Genomic DNA, 24,730 nt, shown 5'->3' with positions numbered 1-24,730 from the left:
ATCACAACTGAGCCAATGGTTCTTCTCTCTTTCTCTCGCTGCGGGATTGTGGGTAATCGTCTCCCATGCTCGGTCTCAGTCGGCGTGCCTCACTCGTATAGTCAACATCCGTGCGAGCGTTTACCGTTTACTAAAGCGTTGTGACCACGTGTGTGTGCGTAAAGCATTGTTTTATTTTGTGTCCAAGTGTAGTGGCTGTTCTTTAGGAACTGTACTGCAACAATGCTTCTTGCCACCTCAAAAGGAGGCAAAAGCAAGTGTCAGTGGATAGGTTTCTTGTTAAAGTCGCACGAAAAGAAAAAGATTCCCGTGAGCCAACGGATGGCAGTGATTCCGTTAGTGACCGTGAAAGTCCAGATTTGAAGCTTTCGTGACTGCAAGGATTCATATTCTTAGGTTTTTTTCGGTAAAGTCACGTAGGTAAAAAATTAAAATCTATAAAAGTAAAATAAAAATCACGACGTTTCGGAGGCAACACAAGCTTCCGTCTTCAGGTGGAACCGTCACAGCACGATTGCTGCATCAAGTAAAGAGAAATTCCAAGAAAACAGTCCTTGTATATATACTGGTTGAGAGTGGGAGGAGCCAAGGTAGGCCCCTGGGTATTATTTTATTTTTTATTTTATTTTTAATAATATTCAGGGCCTACCTTGGCTCCTCCCACCCTCAACCAGTTTATATATACAAGGACTGTTTTCTTGGAATATCTCTTACTTGATACAGCAATCGTGCTGTGACGGTTCCACCTGAAGACGGAAGCTTGTATTGCCTCCGAAACGTCGTGATTTTTATTTTATTTTTATTTTACTTTTATTAATTACATTTTTTTACCTACGTCCTACACAATAACCCTCCTCCTCTCCTCTCTCTCGTCTCCCTCACACCAGCCACGATTAAATTTAATCAATACATTTGATTACTTTATATTAAATATAAACAAAAATAGGTACAGAATTTTGTATTAATAATTTTTATATGAATATTTTTGGGGTCGTGGAACGAATCATCTGAGTTTCCATGATTTCTTATGGGGAAATTCGCTTTGATATACAGAACCGACCTGGTCACAAATAATATCTCAACGAAGTGACTTATCAGGTGGCAATGTATCGTAGCCAAATAGCCAAATAGATGTTGATTCTAAATGTGGAAGAACTGGAGAAGAAACCACGTGAACGCGGGGAGAACGTGCAAACTCAAAATATACAGCAGCAGGCGTCAGGGTCGGGATTGAACACGTGACCTCCTGCCTACCAGGCGAGGTAGTTAACATCTCATTTCCATGCGATAAGCCATTTCGTTGAGCTATCGAGCTCTAGAGCTAGGTGGGGCTTATCAAGTAAAATAAAAAGTTAGTTTGTGAGTACTTGGTCATGAATAGGACTCTGACAATGAACATGATGGTGATCTTTTTACACGCTTTCTATTAACTCACTCAGTCTGTTGTTGTCGTATCCTCAAATGTTGTAACTAAATTTTAACCCACTTCCCAATGCGGTATCGACTGCAAACTTGGTATACTTATGTCATACTGATGACAATACTATATTCTATCATAAAAAATATATTTTTTTGTAAACAATCTTTTTTATATGTTATGTTTCGCATTGGGTCTAATTGTCCACGCTCAACTAACATTGGCTGTAAATCACCATGCTCCCTTACGTTGTGGCAAGCTTTGGGGCCACTTCCTGGAGTCGTAGATTTCATCCATTACTAGTACGGTACATTTCATTAAAGCGTGTTCAAAAAAAAGTTTTTCAAAATATTACTTATTTAGAGTATGTAAAGTATTTTTTTTTGTGTTTACGTTTTTGTCCTTGCCCCGTACCTCCAATGCACACGGTTGGCTACATCAGGTGCTAAAGTTCCACATGCATAGATCCAGTGTCTATATGATGCACTCGACTGCCGATCGCGATGTCGATGACGCATTGCGCTCGCCACGAGTGATAAACACTTCACAGCGGTGACAGTCGCGGTGACATCCTTCGTAGAGCGCGTACAGAGAGCCGTAACACCGCTTCCACCACTCGTTATGAACGTGACGATGACCTTCACGACTAAACACTTGTGCAGTGCGCGTGCGGCGCGTGTGTGTATGCGGGAGCTTAGGGTAAACACCAGTGGCAATTATCTGAATCGGTCCTGGGCCTCCTCTAGGTCGACTCAGCCTCAAATGAGTACCTGGTGCAATGTGCTAACATAGCCACTGGGGTAGACAAAGGCGGTCGGGGGTGGTGTTGGCCACCCACCCCCTCGTGTGCCGTGCCGGCCTTTATAGGTGCTCGCTAACAGCACTTGCCCCAAGTCAGTTAAAGGCTATATGGGGGCCTTTATCTTCTGGAGGGGAGCGGTACGAACCAGGCGACCCGAGTTAGATTCCCGCTCACAGCCACCAACTCCAGTGGCCATTACGTGAATATCCCCCTGAGCACCCCGCACACGGGCCGATTTCATCGCTCCGTCTCCTGGGTGGGGCGTCTTATCCCGACGAGTTCCATCAACCTCAGCTGCCGCCGAGTCGTTCGTCCCAGCCGCCTGGCATCGCCGCTAGTGGCCCCGATGTCTACCTACCAAAGCCCACTCACATCCCTTAAACGCTTTAAACGATGCCATTAACCCGCGAACTTCCTCTAATCCACGTCCTCCTCTCTCCCGTGACGATTATCACTGACACCAAGTGACGTCCTGGGCCTCCGCTAGGTCGATTCAGCCTCAAATGAGTACCTGGTGCGGTGTAAACATCGCCACCGGGGAGACAAAGGTGGCCGGGCGTGGTGTTGGCCACCCACCCCCTCGTGTGCCGTGCCGGCCTTCATAGGTGCTACTCGCTAACAGCACTTGCCCCAACAGTCTGTTCAGGCTACACGGGGGACCTTTGTCTTTTGTTTTGGGGCGGGGGGGGGGGGGGGTGCGTGCGTGTGGGGGGGGCTCCCCTGCCCACCCTTGAGGCTGATGTCGAGTGGCACGCGCGGGAGCGGCGTGTTGATCATGTCGCTCAGGTTCACTTCCTGCTCCTCGTAGAAGAACAGCTCCCGCCCTCCTCCGCTCGCGTAGCGGAACGGGATGAACTCGGCCGACTGGAACCCGTACAGGGGCTGAACACGCGAACACACACACACATACACACACACACGCACATACACACACACACAACACACATACATACACACACACACGCACACACACATACACACACACACACGCACACACACGCGAACACGCACACACACACACACACACGACGATTAACACAAAGATCCCCCGTATAGCCGTAACAAACTGTTGGGGCTAGAATCGTTAGCGAGTAGCACCTATGAAGGGCAGCATGAACACACACACACACACACGCAAGCACATGCTAGCACACGCAAACACACGCATGTGCGCAGGCAGGTGAGCACACAAACACCAATCTATATTTTTTCACCAGTTACTAAAATATACCAGTTCAGATATAATCGTCATTGGTGTTGTCCATGAGCGGGAATCGAAACCAGGTCGCCAGGTTCGTAGTGCTGGCTTATACAACAACCGCCATGCGCCATTAAGTTGCAGTGACGTCACAACGACGCTTGTGCCAGGCTATGTGCACTTTAAGACCACGTGAAGTGTCGAACGCCCACTGGCAGGAGGTCATGGACAGACCCAGATGCCACGGGTTGACCGAGATGACTTGCAGATGCACCACCTCACACGTGCATAAACACACGGAAAGGCTGGCTCACGTAAACTAACATCCATAAGCACCGACACACAAGCAGGTGCACACAGACACAAGACAAAAATCACCCATATAGCATCACCAACCTCTCGGGGCAAGTGCTGTTAGCGAGTAGCAACTATGAAGGCCAGCAAGGCACACGAGGGGGTGAGTGGCCAGCACCACGTCCAGCTGCCACCTTTGTCTCCCTAGTGGGGATGTTTACACATCACACCAGGTACTGATTTGAGGCGGAGTTGTCCTAGGGGAGGCCTAGGACCGGTTCGTCACTGGTGTTGGCCGTGAGCAGGAAACGAACTCGGGTCACCGGATTTATCGCGCAGCGCGCTAACCGCTGCACTACCGCTCACGCAGGCACAAAAACAAAGATCCCCCGTGTAGCCTCAACAAACTGTTGGGGCAAGTGCTGTTAGGGAGCACCTATGAAGGCCGGCACAGCACACGAGGGGGCGGGTGGCCAGCACCACACCCAGCCGCCTTTGTCTCCTCAGTGGTGATGTCTTTACGCTCTGCACCAGGTAGTCATTTGAGGCCGAGTCGACCTAGGGGAGGCCCAAGAGCGGTTCAGATAATCGTCACCGATATTGGCCGTGAGCTGGAGTCGAAGTCAGATCGCCATGTTCGTAGCACAACGCGTCAACCGCTACACAGAGACACACGCGCACACCTACCTCAATGTTGCGTATCTTCAGGGCGTGGTCGAGGTCGGATGTGCTCAGTTTTTTCCGCTTGCCATGGCGCATGAATTTGGCCGCTTCCTGCACATCACCAACATCGACAATAGCAAATACTGCAAGGGAGTAATCGGTATCAGCATGATCAACACCAAAAGCAGCGTCAACATTCTCATCACCATCAATTACAGCATAACCGATAATTGTTTTTTCACCCTTTTATCTGGCAACAAAACCGACACCTTTTTTACAAGGAGTCATGTTTGCATTGACCACAATACCTGCGGTCGGGATGCAAACAAAAAACACAACTCTGATAATGTATGCACTGTCCTTGAAATTGATTGTTCCACACCCGAGACAGCTTTTCTTCGAGCCTAGTCTCACATGGTGTTGGACCAGATAGCGCCAAAAGGCGTACAACTCAAAGACAATGCACCATCAGAGTATGAGAGCTCGGGGTAAGCTACTGGCAAAGGAGGTTAAAATGGTACAACATAACCATCAACACTCCTGCTGCAGCCGCGAGATGTTAACTACCTCGCCTGGTATGCAGGAGGTCGTGGGTTCAGTCCTGACCCTGACGCCTGCTGCTGTATATCTGGAGTTCGGATGTCTCTCTCCGCATGGTCGCGTGGGTTTTTCTCCGTGTCCTCCGGTATTTTCCCTCCACATTTAGAATCAACGTGCGTTTAAAGTATTCGGCTCCTATAAGTTTCCACACGGATGTATGTTGAAATTATTTTGCACGTAGCCTAACCGTGTTAGTCGCATGCCCGATGATAAGCCACTAAATTGTACGATCATTTGTGGCCAGGTTGCTTCTGAAAAAGAGCTACTTACCTGGTAAAAAATAAAAAAATTTAGTTTTAGTTTTATTCTAAACTAATTAACCCTTTTCCATTCTGATGATGTACGTGTACGTCATTCCGTTCCGGAATCGTGAGAACACCAAAATAAAATAACTCCAATAATAATAATAGGGGTTTTTCCCCTTTTTTTCTGGCAACAAAACTGAAACCTTTTTACAAGTGTAGAGGAGCAGTGAGTGACGTCACGGGGAGACCCTGGGGGACGGTAACGTCATGTCCCAGGGGGGTATTTAGGGGGAAGCACGTGACGTAAGAGGGGTCGTGGTGGGAGCCGGGAACGGGAGAGGTTGCAGGTTGGGACCCGGGGTAGCGTAGCTCTGACACGAGGCTAAGGGTGGCTACTCACCCGACCGGCCGAAGTGCGGTTCGCCCTCGGCCGGTGCAGGGAGGAGAGCCCAGAAAGCAGAGGTCGCAAACGGGTTTTGATTCCTTACCCGTACCCGGCCGCACCAGGGTCGCAAATGGGTACCCGTACCCGGCCAGGTACGGGTAGCCATTCCCTACCCGTACCCCAACCCTACCCGAAATGAGTGACAAACGGTTACTCACCAGTGACTCACGGCCTACCCGTACCCGTACCTGGCCGCACCAGGGTCGCAAATGGGTACCCGTACCCGGCCAGGTACGGGTAGCCGTTCCCTACCCGTACCCATACCCTACCCGAAATGAGTGACAAACGGTTACTCACCAGTGATTCACGGCCTACCCGTACCCGTACCCGCACCAGGGTCGCAAACGGCTACCCGTACCCAGCTGGGTACGAGTAGCCGGGTATCGGGTAGGGTACATTTATCGGTTACCCGGTTGTGACCTCTGTCAGATAGCCGGGGTGGTAGCATCCCCAGGACCCGTATCCCCTGAGGAGTATAGTCTAGGGCGTCCCTTGTTAGGCGTAAGCCCCAAATAAACTTGGCGTGAGCCCCATACAACTCACCTGCCTCCCCGTCGTAGTTTGCACCATAACACAAGGAATCGTGTGTGGATTAACCACAATGCTTGTGGTCAAAATGCAAACAAAATAACACACTCTGATAATATACGCATTGTCCTTAAAACTGATTGGTCCACACCAGAGACGGCTTTCTTTTGAGCCTCGTCTCAATTGGTGCTAGACCAGAGGACGCCAAAAGGCGTGAAAAAAAAAGTGAAAAAACCCTATTATTATATTTTAGTACTCGCAAAGGAGGGTCTAATGATAAAATAACTCCATCGGCACATCTTCAGGTTAGAAGACGTACCGAGACTCCCAGAAGGCCGTACGAGAGGGCGTGTGGCAAAGTGCGGTGCCAGCTATCATAGAGTAGTGGCGGTCGTGTCGCAACAGTTCTCTGCGGCGAGTAACAACGTCTTTAAAAACAACGGCGCTACGCCTCGCCAACTAAAATTAACCGAGCCGCTTGCACGTTCCGAGATTTGGCGGTGAACGGGACACCTACCCTGCCAGTTGCTGACAGACATCTCGGAAAGGGGATTAAAGGGGATTAAAGAGCGAACGTCTGGCCCCCTCACCTGCGACAGCTCCTTGAGTCGGAAGCCAACCTCCTCTGCGAGCAGCTGACACGCGTCCTCCGACATCTGCGCGAGTCCCACGGACTCGCCGATGAGCTTCACCGACTCGACGGGCAGCAGCGTGCCGCTCACGCGCGACTTCTTCTCCTCCGCCATCGCCCCTCGTGCCAAGCACAGCCGCGCTACGCGACAACGCACGGACAGACGGGGGTGGCGTGGGGGGGGTGGCAAGGGTTACAGGGAGATAGGAGGGGCAGGGGGTACAGGGAAATGGGGAGGCAAGGATGTATGTTGAACTTTGTTCGCACCGTACGTTGCCAACCGGCGGTGTGGGGGAAGGACAATAAACGAAACTGAAGAAACGTCGTGATTTTTATTGTTTTATTTTTATTAATTTTTATTTCATTTTTACCTACGTGACTTTACTGAAAGAACTAAGAGTCTGAAGAAATTAGTTTTCAATTTAGATTTTAAAGTGCATTGCTCCAGTGGCTTTCTGACTCACCCTACCGGACATCTGTGAAAAAGAGCTTTACAACTCATCGGATTCCTCCAGTACAAATAAAGATTCTGAATCTGGCTTCCTAATATCAGAAGGACGAGTGTTCCAGACGGCGGCAGATGCATATCTGTAAAAGCGCGAGATGCAGTGTCCCCGCCGCCTTTGTTCGATAGCCAGCCAAAGGCCGACGCTGCGAGGATGACCGGAGTTCATGCGATGGTTCAGGCTCCTTGACGAAATCAGCAAGGCAGTGTGGCTCATTTGTCGTAAGCACTTTGTGTGCAATGAAGCTATGTCTGTCATACACAAGTGGAACAGACAGTGTCTCTAGAACAAGGAGTTGGCAACCGGCAGCTCTGGAGCTGCATGCGGCTCTTTTAGGATTGCTTCGTGACGTTATCTAGTAAGGACACGCATTGCAGCTCTTGAAATATAGAGTTTTCTTTTACAGAATTCATCTAGAATAACACTGGTCAACACACTTTTCCTGGCATAAGGTATTCCAACGGTTTTAAGGTAATTTTGGGGTGCCGATTCCAAATCTGGCATCAGTTTTTGTCTATCACATCAGGTTTTTGAGATATCAAATATTGCATTTTCAATAAATACTGCAGAAGAAAAATATTAAATAGATGTGGATATCTACATAAAATTATATTATAAACACACTATCCTAAAAATACAGCACCATATTTTAACACTAAAGCAGTCACTGACTCGCAACAACTTGCAATCATAAGTGACAGAGGTAATTTCGGGTAAAATCAATGAAAATGGGGTATGCCGATAGCATAAAATGAGATGTGATAGAGCAAATCTGAGATCAGATTTGGAATCAGCACCCTGAAATTAGTCTAAAACAGCTGGTTAATGTAAGCATGATTCCTTGAAAAAGGTGTCAGTTTTGTTGCCAGAAAAAGGGGAAAAACCCTATTAGTACATTTTGGTACTGGCAAAGGAGGTCCCATGATGTAGACAAATACATTTAGCAAATACATACAAGATTTGACAATACAACGACAACAACAGACATATTGTGTTAAAAAAAGCGTGTAAAAAGATAGTTTTTTTTATAAAATATAGTTTTGTCATCAGTATGACATACGTATACCAAGTTTGCAGTCGATACCACATTGGGAAGTGGGTTAAAAGTGAGTTACAACATTTGAGGATACGACAACGACAACAACAGACAGAGTGAGTTAGAAGAAAGCGTGTAATAAAAAAAGACCGACAGAGATGAGACATGGCCACTCAAAGCAGCAGTGTCCTTCTGTAACATTGGCACTGCTACAGAAGTGTAGTGCTGTTAACTACTCGCTGTTCGTAAACTGAGAGAGCGGATCGTAAACAAGGTTTTCCCGCTCAATCAAACGGTCAGGGTCAAATGGGGTGAGGTAGGATCCAAACGCCAGATTGGGAAGGACCAATCGGAGGGTCCCACAAGGTGGCCGGGGATTGGACAACCCGGCCACGAACAGGTATAAAAGCCGGAGCGCTGAGAGCTCTTGGCCAGTTCTGCTACACGAAGACCCAAGTCGGCCGAAGACATCTAGGACCCTGGACCAAGCCCTCCAGCCCTTGTCAGGGCAAGGGCTCAGAGTCACCAGTGGTCGGGGAGAGATCTCCTAGGTCCAGCCAGAGGACACTGGGAGAGCAGGGAGATTAGACAGCCTGCAAGGTCCGGAGGCTGTGTCTCCTCAGGGTAACGGGTGAGGGGACCATATACCCCTTTGTGTGATAGGGACTGTGTACTAAGACAATAAACAGTGTGTGCCATAAAGAAGTTTAGAAGTCCGTCCTTTACAACACTACAGAAGGATACTGCTGCTGCATCTAAGCTGGACCCAAAGAATGCCCCAACGTAGATGATAATGGTTGAACCATCGAAGAAGACGACCTGTAGATGATGATGATGATGCAGGCAATGATGACAAGGTACCCGGCACTGTTTAGACACATTGAGTTAGGATGGACAACAGGAAAATGTAAAGTGTGTGGTTTGCAAACAATTGAAGGAACCGGGAAAGAGAGGAAGACCTTGATTTGAATGTTTCGTGACTGCAGGAATCCATACTCTTTGGTTCTTTCGGTAAAGTCACGTAGGTAGTTATTTTATTTTCTACCTACGTGACTTTACCGAAAGAACCAAAGCGTATAGAGGAAGACCTGCTGACAGAGAATGGGTTGACAACGACGAGATCACAAGGAGGGTTCGGTGCCAGAAAAATGTGGCCACTACTTGAGCAATATTGGCACTACGAGCCAGAGGAAAGTGGGAACAATAAACGAAACCTGCAGTTGACACCACGGGAGATATCTCCCCATGGATAGTGGTGATGATGTACTACACTATACACTACAATATACACTACGTTATACACTACACCACTATAACTTGGCTATATACTATACGATACACTATGATGTGGCACTACTTGAGCATGCTGGCACTACAAGACAGAGGAAAGTGGATGCAAGAAATTACTAAATGTGAAATGGAAACCACCGTTGGCTATCTGCCCATGGATCGTGATGATATCCCTATACCATCCACTACTATACACTACGTTGTACACTACTATACACTACACTATACACTACACCATCCACTACTATACACTACACTATACACTACACCATCCACTACTATACACTACACTATACACTACACCATCCACTACTATACACTACTATACACTACGTTGTACACTACACCATACACTACTATACACTACGTTGTACACTACACTATAATGTGACACTACTTGAGCATATCGGCATGACAAGACAGAGGATGCAAGAAATGACTGCAGGTATTGTGGTCTATGCAAACATGACTCCTTGTAAAAAGGTGTCAGTTTTGTAGTCAGATTGAAAGGTAAAAAAACAATTATCTTTTTTACTGCCAAATGAGGTTCCAATGGTGTAAAAGCCTCAGCTTTGTTCTATCCACTGCTAAATGAAGGCCGACGCTAATCTCACAGCCCACCCCTCCCTTGTAATGCAACACACCAAAATTAACACATCGTCTGAAATAATGATGATGTATACGTAGGAAACAATGGCTAGCGAGCGTTAGTGTTAATTTGATTGTTAAAAAACGTTTAAAATCGGGGCTTTCTTACCGAGTTTATGTTGAATCCGATCGGACGTGGACAAACCTCCGAATGGTTTTCCTTGATACGTCGTATATACCTTCGCTTGGCGTCTGTAGAAAACCTAATTTTATATCTATTTTAAAACAACATTTTTTATTCCGTTTCACATTTAACAAAACACTTTAACCCGCGTAAAATAATCGGGGCCGACCGTCCCCATCAACAATAGCCCGTGGGTTTCCTGGCCCCCTTCATCGGCCATCTTAGGTAGGGGGGGGGGGCAGTGACGTCATCAGCTGCTCATTTACTGTCCAATGGGAACTCAGCCCTGAGCAAGATGGCCGCCATAAACCGCCCCTCCCTCCGCCACTTCCCCCTCCCCCCGACCCCGCTCCTCGTCCCGCCCCCCTTACCCCCCCTGCCCCGCCCCCCTTACCCCCCCTACCCCGCCCCCTTTACCCTCCCCTGCCCCACCCCCCTTACCCCCCCCTACCCCGCCCCCCATACCCCCCCTGCCCCACCCCCCTTACCCCCCTGCCCCACCCCCCTTACCCCCCCCTACCCCGCCCCCCATACCCCCCCTGCCCCGCCCCCCTTACCCCCCCTGCCCCGCCCCCCTACCCCACCCCCCCTGCCCCGCCCCCCTGCCCCACCCCACCCCCCTTACCCCCCTACCCCGCCCCCCTGCTCCCCCCTACCTCGCCCCCCTCTACCCCCCTGCCCCGCCCCCCTTACCCCCCTCTACCCCGCCCCCCTACAACGCCACCCTCAACCCGCCCCCCTCTACCCCACCCCTTACCCCGCCCCCCTACAACACCACCCTCAACCCGCCCCCCCTTACCCCTCTGCCCCGCCCCCCTCTACACCTCACTACCCCACCCCCTACAACGCCCCCCCCTACCCCGCCCCCCTTACCCCCCCTACCCCGCCCCCCTTACCCCCCCCTACCCCGCCCACCTTACCCCCCCCCCTTACCCCCCCCTGCCCCGCCCCCCTTACCCCCCCCTGCCCCGCCCCCCTTACCCCCCTGCCCCGCCCCCTACCCCGCCCCCCCTTACCCCACCCCCCTACAACGCCCCCCCCCTGCCCCGCCCCCCTTACCCCCCCTACCCCACCCCCCTGCCCCACCCCCCTTACCCCCCCCTACCCCACCCCCCCTACACCCCCCTGCCCCGCCCCCCTCTACACCTTACTACCCCACCCCCTACAACGCCCCCCACCCCCCTTACCCCCCTGCCCCGCCCCCTACCCCGCCCCCCTACAACGCCCCCCCCTACCCCACCCCCCTTACCCCCCCTGCCACGCCCCCTTCAACTCCTCCCCCCACACACCCCTTCTACCCCCCTCCCTTTCGTCAACCCACGTGGTTTCACGAGGTGCCCAATCAGAGACTCCCTCGCCCGCCTCTGAATAATCCCGGCAATCGATTCGAATTCATTGATCTTTTATAATCGATTCTTAACGAACGGATAATCGAGAATGGCCGAGGCCCGAGGAATCAGAATCTTTCATTGAGACTGGAGAAATCCGATCATCCCCGGCAATCGATTCGAATTCATTGATCTTTTATTATCGATGCTTAACGAACGGATAATCGAGAATGGCCGAGGAATCAGAATCTTTCATTGAGACTGGAGAAATCCGAAGATCTGTGAAGCTCTTTTCAACAGGCGTTCCGGTGGGGGCGGCTCAGAAAGTAACAACAAGCAACAATTATAGGAGTGCAAAGTGTAGTAAATGAAAGTTAACCTCACGAAACAGATCATTAAAATAGATACTATAATATATGGGGCCGTCCATAAATGACGTCACTCACCTAGGGGATGGGGGGGTCAGACATTTGTGACGATGTGTGACGAGGGGGGGGGGGTTGAGAAATGTGACGTCACATCAAAATCCGCAACTTTAAATCAAGTTCAAGTTCATTGATTAGGTATAGCCCTCTTCTTGGTTCTTTCGGTAAAGTCACGTAGAAGGGAAATAATAAAATAATAAAAATAAAACTTTTATTTTTTTCTTATATAAAAATAAAACATTATGTTTTATTCTTTTTATTCTATTATTTCCCTTCTACGTGACTTTACCGAAAGAACCAAGAAGATGAATCCCTGCAGTCACGAAAGCTTTAAATCGAAAGGTATAACCCTGTGAGCCATTCGGCTCTTGAATCGGGTGCAACCGCAACAAACAAAAATTAAAAAAAAGATGAAAAAAAACATCTTAAAGTGAATATGTGACTAAGTACAAACAGAAAATCCAAGAAAAGACAGCAAAATGTTGCAGAAAAAGCACCGTACTGTTGTGTATATGCCCCCTTTTTATTTTTTTTTAATATTAATTTTTTTAAAGAATTATTCTGCCAACATAGATAATATCGTTTTTTTTAATAGACGCGGCCACGTGGGAACGAACACGCCCCCACACTTCCACAGAGGCCCCCACACTTCCACAGATGCGCGCATACCTCATTTCAAAGGAGAGAGGACATGAAAGGGGGGGCAATAAGGTAATAAAAACTCCCCTAAATTCACACAAGAGGAACAAGGGAGGGGGGGGAATTGCAGGCGGGGGGGGGGGGGGTCAGCAGGACATCGTTTTGTTAAAAAAAAAAACCACAGAACCAGGCACCATGGAGTAAGAGATAATTATATTCTGAACAAAGATAAGCCGGGATATCAGATTAAATAATCACAAGAAGTCAAATAATAAGTACGGAATTAAAGTAGAAGAGGAATCAAGGGCGGAGAAGGCTCTCAAAATTAACCAAACACAACACCCATGGGAAGCGAGCAACACGGCCGCCTTTGTCTTTCCGAGAGGATCTCCACACACAGGCACCAAGCTAGGAAATGACACCCATAAAGGGGGCAATGGCTCAAAGGAAATTAACACGTCTTCGAATAAATAAGCGCATGCGCCGGGTGCTCCCACCGTGGAAACAACCGCCTTTGTCTCCCCACAACACGGACAAACACGCACGCGAAACACACGGACGGACACACACACGGACGCAGATGGTCCACCCCCACAGGAAGGTTTTATGACACAGCTTTTGAACAACTCGGGAAGCCGAGTGGAATTTTCCGATATAAACCGAAGGAAAATCCATACAACTCAGATCGACAGGGGCTCTGGCCTCCATCACAGATCGACAGGGGCTCTGGCCTCCATCACAGATCGTCAGGGGCTCTGGCCCCCATCACAGAGATCGACAGGGGCTTTGGCCTCCATCACAGTTCGTCAGGGGCTCTGGCCCCCATCACATATCGTCCGGGCTTCGGCTCCAACACACATATCATCCGGGCTACGAGCCCATCTTCGGCTCCACCACAGATCGACAGGGGCTCTGGCCCCCATCACAGATCTCCAGGGCTGTGGCTCCATCTCTCCTTGTCGCCGCCAACGAAGAAGCTCCTGTCATTCAGAATGACGAGGTTTGCGGAGTAGCGACGCGTAGCTAAAAGCCGAGGTCTGCACCACCTGAGAAGAATCGCTACTCTGAGTCGCAGAGCTGCGAGTGAAGCCAACAAAGACGCCAACGTCCACCCTGCCACGAACGAAGCACCGCTCCTCGTCAGAGTGACGACCAGCGAACAACCCGCAGGAAAGGCGGAGATCGCTGAACGAGCGCTGACCGTGCCCACCTTGCGCCTCCGTGCGCCACCGCGCGCCATCGAGCGACAACGAGCGACACGAGCGACCGAGCATCTTCAAGGACAGCATCGTGCCAACTCGTCATCTAGCAGTAGAAAGAGAGAGCGCACGAGCAGCACCAAGCCCCCGGAACCATCAAGCGCCAAGCAAGCAAGTTTCTTCAAGGAACATCGTGCCAACGCCGCTCAATCCAGCAGTGGAGAGAGAGAGAGAGAGCAAAAGCCGAGCGACACGCCGAGCGAGGGAGCAGCAGGAGCTGTTCGTATCCTCCCACACCACATAAGCTAACGACACAATTAATATTACGAGAGGACAACGCACACACAGCACGCACACGAATAAGACTTTAAAAGAAAAACTGTCTTTTCGTTTCAAAAAGGGTTGCCATTTCGAGGTGGTGCGTTCAATATCAACTGATCGTGCAAAGCAGTTGCTGCCGTCGAGTTACATAAATGCATAAGAGTTTTCGTTATTCATATTGCATAATTGCATAATGTCACAACTGCATAAGTTTTTGTCGTTCATATTAGTTAATTGCATAATCTTGCCCATGAATTATTGACGCATGTTTGACCTGCATGATAGAATGTCACGTGCTTGTTAGAATAAAATTGTAATCCAGAAGCATATCGAGTGTTCCTTCCAAGTCCATGCAAAACTGTCTTATTCTTGACAACTGTATCCTGTGATGAGATATGAAAATGGAGACCTAAAATATTATAACACACACTAGGATAATCGGTAAATGAATCTATGATAATCGTGTTATCCTGATTGATAACTCTGGATAAACGAAACTAAGCAAATTATCATAACTGCACACATTAACATAATCGCAAGCCTCCGCATAAATTACTACGATTATCTCCGTGATTATCATAATTTATGCATATAATTACACGCATTATCATAATTTATGCGTATTAATACACACACTATCATAATTAATGCGATTTGCGCATTTTTCGGAAAATTATTAATTTTTATTATTTTCATCAAAATTTCATAATCACAACACATACAACATAATGGGCGGCGTCGTCCGGGATCTCTCACAGACAGTGTTTTGCATGGATGATGGAATGAATCACTTCGTGTTAACCAGAATATCAGGATCGAACATTGCATGGTAATTGTGAACGGGCGGAAAACAAAAAACGCCCTCTAAGGTTAAAACCCAGAATAGCAGGTTAAAACAGAGACAGTGGAATTAAGATAATATCGTATCAAACCAATTGCATCCTGTGATAAATGGTGTTAGAGGTACGCACTCTGAATCGGAAAATAACAGATAGCTCGAGTCGAATTGACTACACTCTGTGAGATAATTGTTTTATATGCACTCTGAAAGGGAATGTCAAAGTAACTCCCGCCACACCTTGAGATGCTGGGATTAAGAATAATTTTTGAATGGGTTACGGGATACGGGGAGCTCGTATTTAAACGTACCGACCAATCTGTTACAAAGCAGTACAGTCAGAGAGACATATGGGAAGGGAGCTGTATCGATAACACGAACACACCTCGGGGGAAACTAATTGACTGGATAAAATGTAACGAAGGCGAACACGATGCAAAAACTGCAGAGAAGGCAGGACAGGACTCATTCCTTCTCACACAGGCATACAGACAGGGATTGTGGAATGAGGGAAAGTTTGGAAAGGAAACGGGAGAGAAATCAGTGCTCGCGACACCAGCGAAACTCACAGACGTGGATCCACAGAATAAATATGGAAGTGACATTAAATCACACTCTTGGGTACGTGGACAGAGTCCAGGGATTGATCGCACAAAAATTATGGATATCGAACAAAAAATCCTTGACAAAGGGAAACCCTCACAATTCGAGAGAGGGAGGAAAAATGTTAAAATAAAGTCGACAGGACATGCTCCACTAAGGGCAGAGGCAAAAACTGAAGGGAAATGGCAACACGCCCGACACGGCACAGACCAAAGTGACAGATTGCCTGATGATAACTTGTTTTATGATGACGCTGTCGGCGATCAACTTTCGGAATACCTATTCACCAGTAAAACCCTTAAATTGATGGACAAGGCTCTAGTCAGAATTCCCGATTTTGACCCCCACAATAAGACTATGGATATCCACACACATATCGCAACCGTAGAAGAGGAGGCAATGATTAGAGGGCTGAGGAGACGGGATGAAAAAGCGAGTTTGTTGAAACGGACCTTACATAAAGAATCCATTCCATGGGTAAAGTCACTGCCACGCAAGGTTAGAAATGATTTTAAACAACTGAGCCTGGCAGTGATTCGGAAGTTTGGAGAATATTCGACACTCACTGAGGGGTTTTATGCTGTAAAATCGATGACCCAGGGCATGGACCAAGATCCACGTGACTACCTCGTCCAATTTAAAAGAGCCTATTACGCAGGCGATGTGAATCAATACCACGAAGGAGATAAAATGTTCAAAATTATGTTTTTTGAATCCTTGAGCCCAGAGATTACAGAAAGGGTGAGAATGGTTTTGAATCCAGAAACCGCATCCTTACGCCGCATAGAGAGCAAGGCGTACATGGCATGGTTATACAGAGCTAAGAATCATAATTCGGATCCAGAACACAGGGAGAGGGATGAGGAACCCAGCCTCTCAGAGAGGAATAAAAATCACCGAGCAGTCCCACCATGCAGGACGGAGCAGAAACGCACGCACACATGGCAAAATAACCCAGAGAGAGGTTGGCACGAGAATGAGAGCGGCACAAAGCCGAACATTCAGGAGAATCGCAGGAGGGGGAGGTTCAGAATAGAACCATACCAACACCCCATGCCACGACACACACAAGATCAAAATTACCCACAAAGATGGCGAGGTAACAATCCAGGAAAAATTTGGCACCCAAATGGGAGAAATACTGGGCTAAAAATGTACGAGAATCGCAGGAGGGAGAGGTTCAGAGCAGAACCATATCAACACCCCATCCCACGACACACGCAAGGTTCAAATTACGCACACAGATGGGAAGATAACCACCTAGCGGGAAGGTGTTACACAGACCGCGGAGGTATGGATGCGAACATTCAGGAGAATCGCAGGATGGGAGGTCAAACACAATCGATCCAATTCCGACCAATTCCTCCACCGGCTATACCAGGAGGGAATAGAGGAATAACACAGAATGCGGTCCAAATACGTGATGAACCATCCACAGTGAGTGCGAGCGAGCGGCCAACACGCGCCCCACCCGCCGAGGTGTTAAACCCTGAGCAGGCTGCAAGTGACAGGGCTGAATGGAAGAGTGATCGGACGGTGGATAGCAGACAGCAGAGACAAAGAGAGAACACAGAGACACGCCCTGAGGAGCGCAGGCGTGAGCCTTTGAATGGAAAATATCCAAGGGAAACCAAAAATTATGTGGATCGGAGTGCTAAAATGGAGACGAATGTCCATGACGTATCGGGAATGGTGTTGAAATCCAACACACTCGTAAAAACAAAGAGGGCAACATTACGAAGGACAGAATTAAATCGACACACTGACTCGGCAAATGTGCATGTAATCGCAGAGAGAGCGAATGCCACGAACCAAGTGTCAAAGTGGGTCGTGTGCGCGAATTCTGGTTACGTGCAGCACAATTTTTCACCACACACTCCCACGACGCGAGAGAGTGAGAGAGGAAACTACAAAAACGAACCCGAAAACCGTGATCAAATTATCAAAGTGATAAGTGGTAAACCAGGCAACATGAGGAAGGTAACGCATAAATGCGTTCGAAACCGCTACCTAGCGTTTCCCAGGATTTAACAAAAACAAAAATGAATGTTCGTCAGAGTTATGATGTATGAGAACCGATGTAACGCAATATCGATGTTAACGTGTGTTATTTTCTTTGCTTAATTCAAATGTAACCAGGATTTAACAAAAACAAAAATGAATATTCGCCGGAGTTATGATGTATGAGAACCGATGTAACGCAATATCAATGTTAACATGTTGTTATTTTCTTTGCTTATTTCAGATGTAACCAGGTTAAGATTGTAATACGTGCACGCGCGTCGTAAGAAATAACCGCCGAGAGTAAGGGCGGCTGATGGGATGCATGACATAAAAAGGGGGCATTACTTTGTTTGAAAATTCGCCAGTGGCCAAATCGACCCCTGATAATTTTCAAAAGGGCGGACTGTTGTGTATATGCCCCCTTTTTATTTTTTTTTAATATTAATTTTTTTAAAGAATTATTCTGCCAACATAGATAATATCGTTTTTTTTAATAGACGCGGCCACGTGGGAACGAACACGCCCCCACACTTCCACAGAGGCCCCCACACTTCCACAGATGCGCGCATACCTCATTTCAAAGGAGAGAGGACATGAAAGGGGGGGCAATAAGGTAATAAAAACTCCCCTAAATTCACACAAGAGGAACAAGGGAGGGGGGGAATTGCAGGCGGGGGGGGGGGGGTCAGCAGGACATCGTTTTGTTAAAAAAAAAAACCACAGAACCAGGCACCATGGAGTAAGAGATAATTATATTCTGAACAAAGATAAGCCGGGATATCAGATTAAATAATCACAAGAAGTCAAATAATAAGTACGGAATTAAAGTAGAAGAGGAATCAAGGGCGGAGAAGGCTCTCAAAATTAACCAAACACAACACCCATGGGAAGCGAGCAACACGGCCGCCTTTGTCTTTCCGAGAGGATCTCCACACACAGGCACCAAGCTAGGAAATGACACCCATAAAGGGGGCAATGGCTCAAAGGAAATTAACACGTCTTCGAATAAATAAGCGCATGCGCCGGGTGCTCCCACCGTGGAAACAACCGCCTTTGTCTCCCCACAACACGGACAAACACGCACGCGAAACACACGGACGGACACACACACGGACGCAGATGGTCCACCCCCACAGGAAGGTTTTATGACACAGCTTTTGAACAACTCGGGAAGCCGAGTGGAATTTTCCGATATAAACCGAAGGAAAATCCATACAACTCAGATCGACAGGGGCTCTGGCCTCCATCACAGATCGACAGGGGCTCTGGCCTCCATCACAGATCGTCAGGGGCTCTGGCCCCCATCACAGAGATCGACAGGGGCTTTGGCCTCCATCACAGTTCGTCAGGGGCTCTGGCCCCCATCACATATCGTCCGGGCTTCGGCTCCAACACACATATCATCCGGGCTACGAGCCCATCTTCGGCTCCACCACAGATCGACAGGGGCTCTGGCCCCCATCACAGATCTCCAGGGCTGTGGCTCCATCTCTCCTTGTCGCCGCCAACGAAGAAGCTCCTGTCATTCAGAATGACGAGGTTTGCGGAGTAGCGACGCGTAGCTAAAAGCCGAGGTCTGCACCACCTGAGAAGAATCGCTACTCTGAGTCGCAGAGCTGCGAGTGAAGCCAACAAAGACGCCAACGTCCACCCTGCCACGAACGAAGCACCGCTCCTCGTCAGAGTGACGACCAGCGAACAACCCGCAGGAAAGGCGGAGATCGCTGAACGAGCGCTGACCGTGCCCACCTTGCGCCTCCGTGCGCCACCGCGCGCCATCGAGCGACAACGAGCGACACGAGCGACCGAGCATCTTCAAGGACAGCATCGTGCCAACTCGTCATCTAGCAGTAGAAAGAGAGAGCGCACGAGCAGCACCAAGCCCCCGGAACCATCAAGCGCCAAGCAAGCAAGTTTCTTCAAGGAACATCGTGCCAACGCCGCTCAATCCAGCAGTGGAGAGAGAGAGAGAGAGCAAAAGCCGAGCGACACGCCGAGCGAGGGAGCAGCAGGAGCTGTTCGTATCCTCCCACACCACATAAGCTAACGACACAATTAATATTACGAGAGGACAACGCACACACAGCACGCACACGAATAAGACTTTAAAAGAAAAACTGTCTTTTCGTTTCAAAAAGGGTTGCCATTTCGAGGTGGTGCGTTCAATATCAACTGATCGTGCAAAGCAGTTGCTGCCGTCGAGTTACATAAATGCATAAGAGTTTTCGTTATTCATATTGCATAATTGCATAATGTCACAACTGCATAAGTTTTTGTCGTTCATATTAGTTAATTGCATAATCTTGCCCATGAATTATTGACGCATGTTTGACCTGCATGATAGAATGTCACGTGCTTGTTAGAATAAAATTGTAATCCAGAAGCATATCGAGTGTTCCTTCCAAGTCCATGCAAAACTGTCTTATTCTTGACAACTGTATCCTGTGATGAGATATGAAAATGGAGACCTAAAATATTATAACACACACTAGGATAATCGGTAAATGAATCTATGATAATCGTGTTATCCTGATTGATAACTCTGGATAAACGAAACTAAGCAAATTATCATAACTGCACACATTAACATAATCGCAAGCCTCCGCATAAATTACTACGATTATCTCCGTGATTATCATAATTTATGCATATAATTACACGCATTATCATAATTTATGCGTATTAATACACACACTATCATAATTAATGCGATTTGCGCATTTTTCGGAAAATTATTAATTTTTATTATTTTCATCAAAATTTCATAATCACAACACATACAACAGTACACACCAACGATGTGTGCAAAAAAATCCCAGTGGGATGCAAGTCAAACAACAACAACAACCACAAGACAACTTAGATTAAGGCCAAACAAATATGGCCAAACCAAAAAACTTTTCGAAAATCACCAAAATAAAGCCATGAAAGCATTGAAACAGTGATCATAGGAACTGTGATGGAATTTTCACAAAAAACGACGTCACGCGATTTTGGACGATTTTTGACCCCCCCCCCCCCCCTTCGTCACACGGCATCACAAAAAGTCAGGCCCCCCCCCCTCAAATATGACGTCACAAAGCTCTGCCTGCCCCCCCCAAAAATAGAACATGCTTCAAATCGCTTTAAACTATTGTCATTGCAGTGCGTATTTAATGTGGCGCTGCACTCTGATGTTGTAGGAGAAAACATTTATTAAAAGTCTATTTAATTAAGTAGAACGTGTTGTCTATATTTATTTAAAGTTGGGCATTTTGATGTGACGTCACATTTCTCACCCCCCCCCCCTCGTCACACATCGTCACAAAATGTCTGACCCCCCCCCCACCCCCTAGGTGCGTGACGTCATTTATGGACGGCCCCTAAACCCACGACAACATTTACAATTACTCTTTGGCTCTGTCGGTAATATCCTTGGTTGGTAAAGTCACGTAGAAGGGAAATAATAAAATAATACAAATAAAACAATTACATTCTCAGATAGTTTAGTTAAATAATTGAATTTAATAATTTAATTTACCTTTTAAAAAAAAAGTTTAATATTATATCGGTGAAGTCACGTAGAAGGGAAATAGTAAAATAATATAAATAAAACAATTACATTCTCAGATAGTTTAGTTAAATAATTGAATTTAATAATTTAATTTACCTTTTTTAAAAAAAAGTTTAATATTATATTTTTGGTTCTTTCGGTAAAGTCACGTAGAAGGGAAATAGTAAAATAATATAAATAAAACAATTATATTCTCAGATAGTTTAGTTAAATAATTGAATTTAATAATTTAATTTACCTTTTTTAAAAAAAAGTTTAATATTATATTTTTGGTTCTTTCGGTAAAGTCACGTAGAAGGGAAATAGTAAAATAATATAAATAAAACAATTATATTCTCAGATAGTTTAGTTAAATAGTTTGATTTAATACTTTAATTTACCTTTTAAAAAAAAAGTTTAATATTATATTTTTGGTTCTTTCGGTAAAGTCACATTGAAGGGAAATAATAAAATAATAAAAAAAAACTATTAAATTCTCAGATAGTTTAGTTAAATAGTTTGATTTAATACTTTAATTTACCTTTTAAAAAAAAAGTTTAATATTATATTTTTGGTTCTTTCGGTAAAGTCACATTGAAGGGAAATAATAAAATAATAAATAAAAAACAATTAAATTCTCAGATAGTTTAGTTAAATAGTTTAATTTAATAATTTAATTTTCCTTAAAAAAAAGTTTAACATGATATTCTTAGTTATTTCGGTTGAAAAAAGTGGCGGTTTAGAAAAAAAAACATTATTGCTGTGGTCTTCACACCTGATGATGATTGCTTGTGTTGCAATCGAAACGTCGTGATAATTTTATTGTTTAATTTTTTAATATTTTATTATTTCCCTTCTACGTGACTTTACCGAAAGATCCAAGAATATAATATTAAACTAACAAAAAAGGTAATTTAAATTATTAAATTAAACTATTTAACTAAACTATCTGATAATTTTATTGTTTGATTTTTTATATTTTATTATTTCCCTTCCGCATGACATTACCGAAAGAACCAAGAATATCATATTAAACTTTAATAAAGGTTAATTAAATTATTAAATTAAACTATTTAACTAAACTATCTGATAATTTTATTGTTTTCTTTTTATTATTTCCCTTCTACGTGACTTTACCGAAAGAACCAAGAATATCATATTAAACAAAAAAAGCTAAATTAAATTATTAAATTAAACTATTTAACTAAACTATCTGATAATTTTATTGTTTTATTTTTAATATTTCCCTTCTACGTGGCATTACCGAAAGAACCAAGAATATCATATTAAACTTAAAAAAACAAAGATAAATTAAATTATTAAATCAAACTAACTAAACTATCTGAGAATTGTATTGTTTGATTTTGAATATTTTATTATCTCCCTTCTACGTGACTTTACCGAAAGAACCAAGAATATCATATTAAACAAAAAAAGGTAAATTAAATTATTAAATTAAACTATTTAACTAAACCATCTGAGAATTTTTATTTTTTTATTTTTTATTATTTCCCTTCTACGTGACTTTACCGAAAGAACAAAAATATCATTAAACTTAAAAAAGGTAAATTAAATTATTAAATTAAACTATTTAACTAAACTATCTGATAATTTTATTATTTTATTATTTCCCTTCTACGTGGCGTTACCGAAAGCACCAAGAATATCATATTAAACTAAAAAAAAAGGTAAATTAAATTATTCAATTAAACTATTTAACTAAACTGAGAATTTTTTATTATTTCCCTTCTACGTGACTTTACCAAAAGATACAATAATATAAATCCCTGCAGTCACAAAATCTTTAAATAAAAATGTCTTTCGGTAATGTCACGTAGAAAGAAATCAAATTAAATACAATCGGAGTACGACGTTTCGCCCGTAATTACGAGTGGCATCATCAGGTGACCTCCCATCAGCTGTCCTCGAGTGAACCGGCGGAATCGATGCACCAATCGATTAATTCGGTAATCGATTCCTAAAAGCCGCGAATTACAATACTGTAAATGGAATCGAAAACGCGTAATCGGTAATCTTGGGTAATCGATTCCCTACGCGCGCTTAATCTTGTAGCACATTTCAACAGAATCGATTCCCCCGCTAATACAACAATGAAATCGCTTGATCGATTCTCAGCTCCTGCACCACATCCACAATCGGCTTCACCGCCTCAACTAAAATCGATTCGCAAAAATCGAATTGATGACAAATCGTTAAACCGATTCGCACGCGCGGGGTTTAGCGCTCAAACGCATTCCCCTGGAACGGAATCGATTCCTGCAACGTATAAACCGACTCGAATCGACAATCGATTCTCTCTCCCACACTCCCAATGTTGGGGTTGGTTTTGGGTCGCGGGCAGAGACGGTGGTGGTGGTGAGGTAGTTTAGTTGTTGTGGTGGTGGTGGTGTTAGTTTAGTTGTGGTGGTGGTGGTGAGGTAGTTTAGTTGTTGTGGTGGTGGTGGTGTTAGTTTAGTTGTGGTGGTGGTGAGGTAGTTTAGTTGTTGTGGTGGTGGTGTTTGTTTAGTTGTGGTGGTGGTGAGTTAGTTTAGTTGTGGTGGTGGTGGTGAGGCAGAGTTAGTTTAGTGTTGGTGGTGGTGGTGTTAGTTTAGTTGTTGTGGTGGTGGTGAGTTAGTTTAGTTGTGGTGGTGGTGAGGTAGTTTTGTTGTGGTGGTGGTGAGTTAGTTTAGTTGTGGTGGTGGTGAGGTAGTTTAGTTGTGGTGGTGGTGAGTTAGTTTAGTTGTGGTGGTGGTGAGGTAGTTTAGTTGTGGTGGTGGTGAGTTAGTTTAGTTGTGGTGGTGGTGAGGTAGTTTAGTTGTGGTGGTGGTGAGGTAGTTTAGTTGTGGTGGTGGTGAGGCAGAGTTAGTTTAGTTGTGGTGGTGGTGGTGAGTTAGTTTAGTTGTGGTGGTGGTGGTGAGGCCGAGTTAGTTTAGTTGTGGTGGTGGTGGCCGCCTGAGTTTAGTTGTGGTGGTGGTGGCCGCCTGAGTTGGCGGTGGTGAGGCCGTTAGTTGTGGTGGTGGTGAGGCCGAGTTAGTTGAGTTGTGGTGGTGGCCGCCTGAGTTGGTGGTGGTGAGGCCGAGTTAGTTTAGTTGTGGTAGTGGTGGCCGAGTTGGTGGTGGTGAGGGCATCTGAGTTAATTGGTGGTGGTGGTGGTGATAGGCACAGCGGGTGGCGTGGCTTTGAATACATTCGTTGTTTAGGGAGGGGGGGTGTTTGGTGGTGGTGGTAGTGGTGGCGGCGATCTTCACCCAACTTGAAAAAAGTTACAGGGAAGTAAGGGGGGGCCGCGTGGTGGTGGGTGGTGAGGGGGGCTCGGTGGAGGGGGGCTCGGAGGTCTACGAGGGGGGTCAGGTGAGGTGGTGAGGAGGTCTACGAGGGGGGCTCGGTGGAAGGGGGCTCGGAGGTCTCCGAGGG

The 24,730-nt window shown here is 46.1% G+C and overlaps 1 protein-coding gene across 2 annotated transcripts in view; it reads right to left on the bottom strand.

Moving 5' to 3' along the window:
• LOC133357299 (transcription initiation factor TFIID subunit 6-like) overlaps nucleotides 1-10,653 on the bottom strand; it is a 31,874-nt gene extending 21,221 nt beyond the window's left edge. For both annotated transcript variants that reach the window (XM_061575176.1, XM_061575177.1), the window contains exons 1-4: nucleotides 10,413-10,653; nucleotides 6,783-6,964; nucleotides 4,399-4,485; nucleotides 2,948-3,101 (exon numbers count right to left, since the gene is read on the bottom strand). In XM_061575176.1, the coding sequence (XP_061431160.1) occupies nucleotides 2,948-3,101; nucleotides 4,399-4,485; nucleotides 6,783-6,938 (397 nt within the window). In that variant the 5' untranslated portion in view covers nucleotides 6,939-6,964; nucleotides 10,413-10,653. The remainder of the gene's footprint in view (nucleotides 1-2,947; nucleotides 3,102-4,398; nucleotides 4,486-6,782; nucleotides 6,965-10,412) is intronic.
• Nucleotides 10,654-24,730: the final 14,077 nt, after the last annotated feature.

The sequence above is a fragment of the Lethenteron reissneri genome, chromosome 57 (genome assembly GCF_015708825.2).
Source record: "Lethenteron reissneri isolate LAM-NWPU_2019-01 chromosome 57, ASM1570882v1, whole genome shotgun sequence".
In the NCBI taxonomy this organism is placed as follows: domain Eukaryota; kingdom Metazoa; phylum Chordata; class Hyperoartia; order Petromyzontiformes; family Petromyzontidae; genus Lethenteron; species Lethenteron reissneri.
Note: the sequence above shows the minus strand (reverse complement) of the source record. Positions and strands in the feature narration are given on the sequence as shown.